Raw genomic sequence first — 12,500 nt, 5'->3', positions numbered from 1 at the left:
TAGCCCCCGGGGCCTCGCTCCTTCACCTTCGACCCTTTACCTCTGGCTGGCTCCCCATTGGACAGAGGAAAAATGGGCGTGAATGCTTTTTGATCCATGAATCTGCATATAGCGATATTACTCCGACGCACCTGGAGGCAGGGCCAAATCGCCCCATGCTCGCTGATAGGACGGAACAGAAGTGGGCGTGAGTCGTTTTTGATCCGATTTCTTCGGAAAGGCTGGTGTTTCTGCACCCGCTGCTCGGTGCGCGCCCTGCACGAGTCCAGTATCGGTGCCCACAAGCGGCGCGGGAATGACGGTGATGCGATGGTTGCGAGGGCGAGTTGTGACGGTAAGGGTCATGGCTGTTGTTGTGAAGCGGCGTTGCGGTTGGTGGTTGTTGTGTGATGGCTGTTGAGACGTGGTTGGTGGTGGTTGTGATGGTAGTAATGGCGGCTGGTCCAAAATAAAGATAGTAAAAGAAAAACGGCTATCTAAAAGGGTCGCAGCCCGCATGAATGACATTTATTCCCTCTAAACAACGGGTTTGGGCCTAACTACACATATACTTACAGAGATATCTCACCTAAGGGACCTGAATGGTGGTTTGCGAATTTCGTCAACCACAACAATATATATATATATATATATATATATATATATATATATATATATATATATATATATATATATATATATATATATATTAGTGCTTGGCCGATATCTGTAGATTTGAGTCGGCATGATTACCGACTACAGTACGCACTGTATACAACCCAAAAACCTTGAGTAGCTTTCACCGTTGTTTTGGGGGAATTTCAATGAACAAATTTTAAAAACAATGTTGCATTTATATAGACGTTTCAAGGAGATATGCATTAACATTTATAAATAGCTGCGTGTGATGTGTGGAAAAACAGATTTGACTCTGTAATTTAGAAAACGCGTTAATATGGGAAACGGCTTGGAAATCGGGTGTTATGAAATATATTTTGCTTTGAAACTCATAAAGAGAAACTATATAACCTTTGTAAAGTATCCCTAATAACCAATTGCTTGAAAAAGTCATGAGGACAAAGGAAACCTGATAAAACCGCCATAAGATACGGGATGAAACTTTGCCAGCATGGCGCCTGTAACTTATGGCATGTCCACACACCCGTAGAGAGTCCCTACAGATCCAAATCTGCCCATGTGTGCTGTACATGTACGTCTACCTTGTATAGCAACTGCTGACTGTACACCCGATTGGGACACGAACTGTACCGCTATTGACTTTTGGGCACTCGGCAAGTGGCTTAAGCACTCAAGCAAGCACTCCAATGAAACGCCTGGCTTGGCAAGCGATTACCAATTGCTGTCGATAAATCCATGCATCCAGAAACACCCAAGCAATGTCTGAATTAGATAAATGAGCACTTTTTTTAGATCCTCGTGGAGGATCTCTAAGTTATACTCGCGTTGTTGTTCTTCATCTTCTTCTTGTGGACTTTTTTTGTTTCACAGCCCACAGTTTTCATCGAAACTTCCTGAAACTTGGCTAGTGTAGTAGATAGTAAAAAAAATCGTGCAAATTATGATACAAGCATCAAATTTGGCATTTCTGTACTGCAGGGTTTTCTGATCAAATCTTCCCGAATGGCCATTTTAAAATCCAAATTTTGAAAAATTTGAAAAAAAAAAAAACTTCAAAAAAGTTTGAAGTCACAGCTGGCTGAATTTCTTGAAGCGCAAGTGAACATCCCAGACAGAGAACCAAGGGGAGATGCAGTCATCATTGATGGCTCAGCACTTATCAATGCCCTACCTCTACGCACTTCAAAGATATTTGATGACTATGCTAAAGAAGACATCCCAAAGGTGGAATCCTATGGTGCCAGGTACGAGAGGGAAGACGTAGTGTTTGATGTGTACAAGAAGTCAAGTCTGAAGTCCGAGGCAAGGTCGAAAAGGGGGCAAGGAATCAGAAGAAGAGTGACAGGAACCAGTAAGACCCCAACTAACTGGAGAAGCTTTCTTCGAGATGACAGCAACAAGACTGAGCTGTTTCACTTCCTTGCAGAAAAGATGTGTGAAGCACAGACGACAAGCGCAGTCATTGTCACAAAAGGAGAAGATGCGATTAGCAACACAAGGAAGTCACTGGATGCTGTGTCTCCATGTTTTCATGAAGAAGCTGACACTCGAATATTTGTACACGCCAGGTATGCAACGACGGATGGTAGTGAGTCCATTATCATTAAGGCTAATGACACGGACGTACTAATCATAGCAATATCTGTACTGCCATCCTTACAGGAACTAGGTCTTGAGAACATGTGGATTGTCTTTGGCCAAGGAGCCAAGGTGCGATGGATTCCATTCCATGAGGTAGTTTCTGCAATCGGGCCTGAGAAAGCTGGAGGGATCCCATACTTCCATGCGTTCACTGGATGTGACGTCGTGTCTGCCTTCCGCGGTAAAGGGAAGAAAACTGCATGGCAGACTTGGAACGTCTTTAATGATGTTTCTGAAACATTCACCAATCTCAGCCAGCATCCAACATTGATTCGTGATCTTGACTTTTTTGAAGTTTTCTTTTTCTTCAAATTTTTCAAAATTTGGATTTTCAAATGGCCAATCAGGCAGATTTGATTAGAATCCCCTGGAGAACAAATGTGCCAAATTTGATGCTTGTATCATCATTTGCACGATTCCTCTCAAAAATTGCTGTTATCTGTCCCACGAGGCATATATATGTAAAAATTCCCTGCGCAGACAGTAACCATTTCCGATTTTGAAAATTCCTCCTTGAAAAAAAAGTTATGACGTCAAAATATCTCTGCTAATGGAAATCGCCTTAAAAATTATCTCCGAAACGAGGCAAGCTTTTTGAATTCTGTTTGTGGGAATCGAACAAGGCATGAGCAAGATGAATTACCGCACATATGATGCATGACTATGACGTCATATCAATTTTTATGACATCATTCCTATTTTTTGACATTTTTTGTTTCACAACCCGTAGTTTTGATCGGATCTTCATGAAACTTACCATGTATATGCAGAAAGCCCACGCGCAGGCAGTAACCATCTCCGATTTTGGAAATTCTTCCGATAAAAAAGTTGACGTCATAATATCGCGCTAATGGAAATCGCCTTTACCATTATCTCCGAAACTAGGCAAGCTGTTTGAATTTTGTTTGCGGGAATCAAGCCGGGCATTAGCACAGATAATTATTTGTCTCAAACCTGATACATCACAATGACGTATATTCGTTTTTATGACGTCATCATTAAGAGGACGAGGATCTTAGCTCATTTGGGATATAATTAAATAAGGATATAATTAAATAAGGCTGTTAATTATGTTCAAAAGTGGTTGTTTTAATTAACTCAAACACTCCATTTTCAATCATGCTTTTCCTTGGAGTTCCCATCGTATGCATGCAAAGTTTCAGGCTGCTTAGTTTCATGGCTTTGGAGTTATTGAGGACACACACACACACACACACACAGACACACACAGACACACACAGACACACACAGACACACACAGACACACACAGACACACACAGACACACACAGACACACACAGACACACACACAGACACACACACACAGACACACACACACACAGACACACACACACAGACACACACACACACAGACACACACACACACACAGACACACACACACACAGACACACACACACACAGACACACACACACACAGACACACACACACACACACACACACACAGACACACACACACACACACACACAGACACACACACACACACACAGACACACACAGACACACACACAGACACACACACAGACACACACACAGACACACACACAGACACACACACACACAGACACACACACAGACACACACACACACAGACACACACACACACACACAGACACACACACAGACACACACACAGACACACACACAGACACACACACAGACACACACACAGACACACACACACACACACCTTATTGGTATAGTTAGATGCACAGCTCGTGTTAAATAAGGCATAAAAATCTGCTCACAATTTAAACAGAAGCATATTTCAAAATTAATTTTAGCATGTCAGTTCATTTTGACCATGGGCCTCAAACACTACTACCTTCGACCTAATATTCCCCTTTGCCCCTTTTAAATGTGGTTATCACGAGTGAAGGGCCCATTGATTTATTACCCAGACAAATGTTGGGAGTTTTTGTTTTACTTCTTCATTCACGTTGCCATTTCATTCTTAAGTCTTTCTAACCTCCTTTTCATTCTCTTCCCATTCTCCCCACAATACTCTACCCTCCGTTTTCTTTCTTGCTCTCCCCTTTCCTTTCCTTTCCTTTTCTTCACTTTTATTTTCTCAGCACATGTACATAATAAGTAGATAACCCGTAAAGTGTGCTATGGCAACTGTAGGCAGAATTTGTTTGAATAACAGGAAGCATTTGAAAAGCTGCTACCATTCTGTTGCATGCTTGGTTCGCCACATTGTCACAGTCATGTCCAATAGTCTCTAAAATCTGACTTTGCTCATCGTTTCAAGTTGTTGCAAACTCTCTGCAAACATTTCTTTAATGGAACTCATTAAAATTTAACTCGTTGGATTGTAGGAAGAAACGTTAAGGCGGCAGCGTGAGCAAGAAGAAGAGGAACAGATGCGAAGGCAGAAGCAGCAGCAGCAGCAGCAGCAGCAGCAGCAACAACAAAAGCAGGAGGAAATGTTGCGAAGGCAAGAAGAGAAGCGTCGCCGAGAGGAGGAAGAGAGGCGACGTGAGGACATGCTACGCAAACAGGTTGGTATTTGCCTTTTATATGTGTCAACTGAATGGGGGTTTTCATTTAGTAAGGATAGGAGCAGTGGAGGGTCAGGGGTCGAAACTGATCTTTGCTTTGTTGCTTTTGCTTTGCCTTGCTATAGTACCTGGTCATTGGCAGATATGATCGATGTATTTTGTTGAGTTTATGCTGTCGAAGCTGTCTCGTGTATGTTCGGAAGCTCTAACCATGATAGCCACCAAATCTGGTTGTATAAAGTTATTGTACCCCTTTTTACAAAATGATGTTCAATGGTTCCTGATCCACTCGTGCACCTATACTTGGACCTCATCATCATCATCACTCAAGTTCTGACCTTTGGCCAAACATGAAAATCTGACAGTGCACGATCTTGACTGCAAGGTGGGTGGGGTAACAGTTCAAGACTCCCAAAAGCACTGCACCATCAGCCTCGCCATATGTGGTCGTGAATTTTGATGTTGCAGAATGACATGAATGACATGAGGTGAGGGCCCCATGATACTTTGTTTGTATTACGAGCTTTACTTTGGTTCACAAGAGTGCGTAGTATGTTGCACTTATTGTTTTGCAGTCCACATTGAGTTGGGTGGCCAAAACACCTTTCTGGTCCCAGAATATTATCATCCTCACTTTCCTGATACTTGAACCTGACTGACTTTATTTGGTTTTACTGACGATGGGGTTCATATTGCTGAACAAATGTTTAATCTATCATGATTATACATGCCAAAGATCCTTTGCCTTCTGCTTTATATTGTTGGAGAAGACTGACATATTTGCAAATGTACAGAAGTGTGCAAAATTTTGATTTAGTTTCACTTTTGTGGTGCTGTTCCCAATTAAATATTTGTGGGAAGTTATAAGTATGCAATAAAGGTAGATAATAATTCAAATTTATGTGAAAGTCCATTTAATATCACATTTACCTTTAAGTACATGAAATAAATTAGAAAATCAGAAAATTTTAATTTTCCTACACCGGTAAATATATCGTGTGCTCGTAATATCCACTCACCACAAAGATAATATTCAGGAAACCTGTTTGTGGATTTTTAAACAGTAAATAATAATAAATGAATGAAGTAATCAACACCAGTTACATTCATGTGAATTACAAGAAACCACAATAGAATGTGCAAATTATTGAATATGTGAAATTAGTTTTCATCAACTTGTTCCCTTGCTTTTGAAAGTCTAATTAGCTCTTCTTCTTTTGCATGCAACACATTGCTGTGGGTGTCATAATTTACTTGAAGCACAGCTGTGTTGCTGATGCAGGGCACCCTATCGGTTAGAGTGGGAATTTGTTATTCGGCCTTGGTGCTGGCGATATGTCGTTCACGTAAATGCTCAGTTCAGAAACCCTCCCTCTGAATTTAATTCATGACTTTTTATTTTGTATACATAGTCCAGGTTGGTGGAAGAGCTAGAATTGATACACTGAACAGATCAGGATCCAACAGGACAAATGGAACCCTTGAGAGATGGGGTGGGGGGATACACCAGCAACAGAGTTCAAAGCCAAGGTGGAGGCAGACTTAGGCACACAATGAGTGTGAGGAGGAATGGGGGGTCAGCAAAGGATGCATAGTGTGGACAATATGGATGCAGAAGGAAACTCTCAGGAGGGAAATTTGGAAAGAGGAGGGATTGGGGTGGAGTTAACGAGGATAGAAAAGATCGTGGTTCTGGATTGGGGGCGATCTGAGATGGTGGAAAACAGCTGTCTTGAAGACCTGGAGGGAAGAATATGATTGAAAAGAATGTGGAAGTTGGTTTCACAGGTGGGAGAAAAGAGGAACGAATGAGTGGAGGTGAGCAGTGATACTGGATTTAGGTAGTTTAACCAGAAGGGGGTTGATGGTAGAGCATGTGTGTCCTGTGCAAAAAATCTTGGGACAATGCACAGAAAGAGCAGAGGGTACAAGACCAGAAAGGAGGCGGTAGAAGACAGAGAGACCACCGACCTGTCTGCGATGGCTTGGTAATAGACCCATAGACTCAGCTTAATCGTGGGACATTCCAATAATTTTGTAGGCCTTGGTTTCCATGGCGTCAAGCTGAGCAAGTTGTGAGTCAGGGGAGCCAGCCGAGAGAGGAGAGCAGTACTCTATCAAGCTGTGGATGAAGGCCTTGTCGGTGGATGGGAGTTCAGGTGTGCCAAGGAAGAATGTTGTTTGACGGAGGATGCCCAGTCAGTGGCTGATTTTGGAGGCCAACTCAATAACCCTTCATTTCATCCCTGTCGTGATGTCTGTCTTCATTCATCAGAATTGGGGATCATGAGAAGTCCAACCCACAAGAATGCCAGCACAGTCTTCCCAGTCTGTACCCCTCATGTATTCTACACCCCAGCTGCATGCATGTCCCACGCCCCAAGTTGTGCTCTTCCATGAGTTTCGCTCCTGTGAAGAAAAAGAAGCTCATCTTCTCTTCGCGAAGAACTCCTTGGGATCTTTCATGTCCACAAACGAATGCTGGTAGATCGGACGCCCAGTTTAATATCGATCATTGGGACGGCACATACATTGAGGAATCGTCCTGCATGCAAAACACCAGGATCATAGTTCAAAGCTAGGGCGGAGATTCAAACTCGGGCAAGACACCTCAGAGGCGAGTATGCATACCTCGAGGCTATCCTGCCAGCCCTTTTAACTCAGTCATTAAATATAATTGCAATTCACTTCAATTTTTCATCACATTAAGAGCATGTCTCGTTCTCTTTGGAGTGCGTCCATTCAAGTCCGGTTGTCTGAGAAACCTCCATCAACATAATGATTAGTTTGCTCACTTTATCAATCCGTATTGATATTCGTATTGGTTTCTCTTCCACCCTGATCCAGGTAGCTTGCTCTCCCCATTATGTGAAAGTCGACTGTATTTTATGGGAATTTGCTTCAAAACATCGACTTATAATGTTTCTCAGGTCTTTGTGATGCATCTCATGCAGGGTAAACAGGCAGTGCATGCTAAGACTGTTTTTTTTAGAGTTTTGAGTTCAGAGTAACATACTGTACTCCACAAGTGACATATCAACATCTATCTTATTGACATCCAAATGCTGGAAAAAACAATTTTTTTCGCATTAAAACTCCTCGGTATCGAATCTTGTGAACATTAAATATGTACCTCTTTGTTACCTTTCTTGGATAGCACATAAATGATGACAACCAGAAGAGTTGATCCCTTCGATTGAGGCTCTGAAAACAATTTGAACTTATTGCTGGATTAGAATTTGAAACGATGGAGCTGTCTTTGTTAGACACACAATTGTTTATCCAAATTTTACTTTGGCTTGATTGCAAAGATCAAAACTACACCCCAGTTAATATGCTTCAGAAATGTTCATAGAAGATGAGAGCAGACCTGTTTGTACTGAGGTCGCTTTTGAAACTTCTTGCATTAAATGACATCAGCAGGAGGATGAAACTCGAAGACTGCAAGAGGAGGAAGAAGCACGGAGACATCGAGAAGATGAAGAGTGCAATCGGAAAGAGATTGAGATGCAGCGGCAAAAGGAGATGATCCGGCAGAGACAGCAGCAGCAGGAAGCCTTGCGGAGGCTGCAGCAGCAGCAGCAACAGCAGAGACTGGTGCAAATGAAGGTGAATCGGAATCGAGCTGTTTAACTCTTGTTGGAAAACTGTTGGAGACCCCCATTTATTGTTTTTATTATTACCCCGTGCACGTGACACGAAAGGTGGGGTTAAGCAATTTGTTCATTGTCTGTCTGTCTGTCTACAAATGTCAGATTATGATCAAGGTATAAGTTAATTTCAATTTAATGTTTTATTTTTAACACCAATCCAAAAAACGAACCTGTAATTTTGCAGTTTAGCTCTGAATTTGGCCCAATAACACTTGTGCAGAGAATAGTGAGATGATTACCTCTGACACCGAAGGTGGATGGAGGTTATGTTTTCACCCCTGTCTGTCTGGTTGGCTGGCTGTTTGTGAACAAAATGTCTCAAGTTGTGGACGGATTTGGACGAAAGTTGGTGGAAAGTTTGGGTATGTGACAAGAATTATTTGATTTGGGTGAAGATCCAAATCCGAATCCTGATCCGAGGATTTTTAAGTGGTTCTTCACCATTGAGTGATGGGGCTAAAACGATATATAGCATGATATTTAAAAATATATATGGATGGATTCAGACAAAACCCGGTGGGTGAATTGGTTAGGTGACAAGAACAAGCCGATTAAATTTTAGCTCAGGTCCGAATCTAGATCCGGCCTATCAGTGGGGGTACAAAACGTAAACTAATGAACCTGGTGGAGGTATGTGCCCTACCGAGTGCCCTTCTAGTTTACTCTGTCTAACTGTCTGGCAGTCATATAAAATTGAAAATCATTCCAAACAGGAAACTTACTGTTTTTAGGGACACCATAAAGGACATGAACAACAGGCATGAATAAATAATGTAGCGTGTTAAATAACGTAGCATCAATGGCAGTAAACTTCTGGAATTTTTTTGTTCTACGACCTTTAAAATCTTTATTTTATTTCAACTGAATTATATACAGTACTTGAACACTGAAGAATTTAAATTGCCTTTTTGACAATTTTAAAACCCTTTTTGTTTAGCAGTACTTGGAAGAGAATATTCACACCATGAGGGCAGAGTAATGATGAGAAAAACTGAGAATCTGCATTCATGCCATCATGCCCTGAAGACAGAACTGTTTTTAGATTCTGCATTCTGACAAATATGACGAAGCATATCACTTGGTGGTTAACATCATGCCTGTTATCCAAGAGTCACAAACAAAATGAACATAGATCATACTCGGAAATGCAAAGCAAGGGTTTAAACGACTCTTCCCATGTGCTTTTCTCAAGACTTTATGGGGCAAGGTGTTCTATGAACTTTATATTATTTTCTTTTTATTTTTTTGGCTTTCTCCTCTTTGCTAAAGTCTCGAGCGTTTTTCTATTCCAGAGTTCACGTTCATTCTCAGTTTTTAGTATATTTCGGGTGCCATTTTCTTTTTTTTATAACATCCTGTGTCCTGGTTGTATGTTCATTGTCAGAACGTAGCACTGAAGGATTCTTTGGCTGACATTATAGCAGGCAATTTCAAATGAAAAATGTTCAGTAAATACTGAACAAAATAATTTAGTCGGGTAATACAGTACACGTCCAAATTATTTAGACATGACAACAGTTGGGGCTCGAGTATCATAATTATTGATATTACTTTTTTAATTTATTTGTTTGTTTTATTTACTTTTACTTTTTAGGTCATCTCTAACGAGATGACCTAATAAAGCCGGACCAAGCGTACGTCCATACGTCCGTCCGTACGTCCGTCAACAATTTTTCTTTCTGATCTTGATGAAACTTAGTATGTGGGTAGAGGTCGATGAGTGTTGCACAACGATATAACTTTTGTCCGGGTTCAAGGTCAGGGACAAGGTTATAAAAAGTTATAAAAGTTATAAAAATAAATAAAGTTATAAAAATAAAAATAAAAGTTATAAAAATAAAAAAATATATATAAAAATAAAAAATAATATAGTAAGTTATAAAAATCGCCATTTTCAAAACCTAGCGAGTCTGCCATTCTACAAGATATTCGGCAACTGTTTATTGATTATGATAGTAAAAAATATTATCTTGTATCTAACCAGACAGATTTTTGAATTTCGTTCCCGTTTGATCGTCACGTGATCTGGAAGATGGCCAAAAACACCGATGCGATTCGCAAAGAAGGAAGGAAGGAGAAATGAAATATAAATAATATGGAATAGGCAAAGCCTAGAAGCGAACGTAGAATTCTTCTTACATTCTCTTCTGACTTTACATAAAACTTGTTCACAACTGTATACTTGCCAACTATACCGTGGTACATGTAAGCGCCGCACAGCTGACTATTTTGACGCAATTTCCGGTTACTTCGGCCTGGATTCGGGATCAGCGAACAAATAATGTAAATCACGATTAAAAAATATTTTTTGATGATGCGGGAGATATCTTTTTAAAATTAACTTTGGGAAAAAAATAATTGAATAAATAAACGATCACTTCTGGTCAAGAATAAAAGAAATTAAAAGTTCCGGAAAGAGTTTCAAAATCACTCCCGGTATTATTAAATACTAAATAAACACTTCCTATCATGAAAAAAATCACTTTTGGAAGTATAAAATTAACTTTGGGAAAAAATTAATTGAATAAATAAATATACACTTCCAGTCATGATCTCCCGGCATGCATCATTCCCCATGAAAAAAATGGAAACAAAAAAAAACCGGAAACAAAAAAAAAAACAGAAACAAAACAAAAACGGAAGCAAAATGGTCATAGCCAACGACACGGATTCACAATTGCCAGGGTATTGTGTTGTTTTTGTTGTTTCCTATTCTCTCATGTGCACGCGTTAAGTAATATTCACAAGATAGAAATAAAACCCAATCGTGTTTATACACCGCACAGCGTTTAACAACAACCGGAAGCAAAAGGTCATATCCAATGACACGGATTCCAAATAGCCAGGGGTATTGTGTTGTTGTTGTTGTTGTTTCCTATTCTCTCACATGCACGCGTTAAGTATGAAGCTCACTGCGTTTGCTATAATTTCGTGTGCGCGCGCCAAAATGCCGAGTCATCTTTAACCAAACTGCGCAGTAGGACTGCGCAGTAGTCCGGTCATGGCGTCTGAGCAGTGGCCAGCATGGTTCAGATTGACTGTGGTTTCTGGGGCGAAGGTGATTGTTAAGAAGTATGTCGGCGGTATAAATTCGAGTGACTGTATTGGTAATTTAATCACGCAACATCTTGACAACGAATATTCTGGCCGAACGATTGCATCAGCAGGGATGATTAGCAGGCTCCTCTCGATCGTGCCGATATCTAACATAATCACCGGCGGACATAGGGCTGCAGGCTGTGGGGCGAGGCCACGGATCCCCGATGAGGGGATAAGTGATAAATTATGCTACATGCTTCGGGCTTTCTGATTAATATATCAATGAGTACATTCCATAATTAATGAATTAATAAGTAATGAATCTGGCATACAAAATGTTTTTTCATACCTGACATGTTACTTTGTGCAGTGTCACGAAACTTCTGTGGAATTAATAATTAATGAATTTGCTAGCTCGAACGATTTTTCAAACCTCAATATCTCTATAAATACTTGATCAATTTTCATTCTGAAAGTTGCATTATAATCAGTGAAGAATAATCTACAGGATTATCATAATCTCCGAGAGCTAAGCCTAATTTTTCGTTTTTTTTTCTACAACCGGAAGTGAAATGTCCCCAGAGAGTGGACAGACCGGAAAACCACGTATTGCACTTACTGGTGATTCTGATGTGTTAATCCGGGTACTAAATGAACAATACATATTTATTAATTATGCCATTAGTATTATTATCCTAGTGTATCTCTGTGAACTATTTCAATCTAAACGGTTAGTTTGGACTGTTTCGCGGTTACCTGAACTGAACATTGAGAACTTGTGGTATTATAGAGATGACCGTCACCCCCACACGGGGGTAATTTTTTCATTTCTTTTTAAAGTTAAATCTTGCAGCATTTTATTCTCTCTTGTCTTTTCGTTAACAAATGATAAAACGTAATACAAGTGTTGTCCAAAATTTGACAAATCTATCAATTTTGTTAATCATTGTAACTCATCAATTTAATTTCCTGTTAACACTCATCCTTCCCCACCCCAACTGATCAGCTGCCGGCTTCTTCAACA

The 12,500-nt window shown here is 40.4% G+C and overlaps 1 protein-coding gene across 1 annotated transcript in view; it reads left to right on the top strand.

Moving 5' to 3' along the window:
- The window catches only part of GIGYF2 (GRB10 interacting GYF protein 2), a 412,728-nt gene that overhangs the window by 247,040 nt on the left and 153,188 nt on the right, over positions 1-12,500 (top strand). Inside the window, exons 21-23 of the mRNA XM_085898803.1 lie at positions 4,602-4,784; positions 8,205-8,393; positions 12,483-12,500. The exon at positions 12,483-12,500 is cut by the window's right edge and continues 105 nt beyond it. Of these exons, the coding sequence (XP_085754929.1) occupies positions 4,602-4,784; positions 8,205-8,393; positions 12,483-12,500 (390 nt within the window). The remainder of the gene's footprint in view (positions 1-4,601; positions 4,785-8,204; positions 8,394-12,482) is intronic.

Source organism: Eptatretus burgeri, chromosome 10 (genome assembly GCF_056783735.1).
Source record: "Eptatretus burgeri isolate ZD-2024b chromosome 10, Ebu_testis_v1, whole genome shotgun sequence".
NCBI classification, from domain to species: Eukaryota; Metazoa; Chordata; class Myxini; order Myxiniformes; family Myxinidae; genus Eptatretus; species Eptatretus burgeri.
The sequence above is the reverse complement of the archived record's forward strand: the minus strand, read 5'-3'. Positions and strand labels throughout refer to the sequence as shown.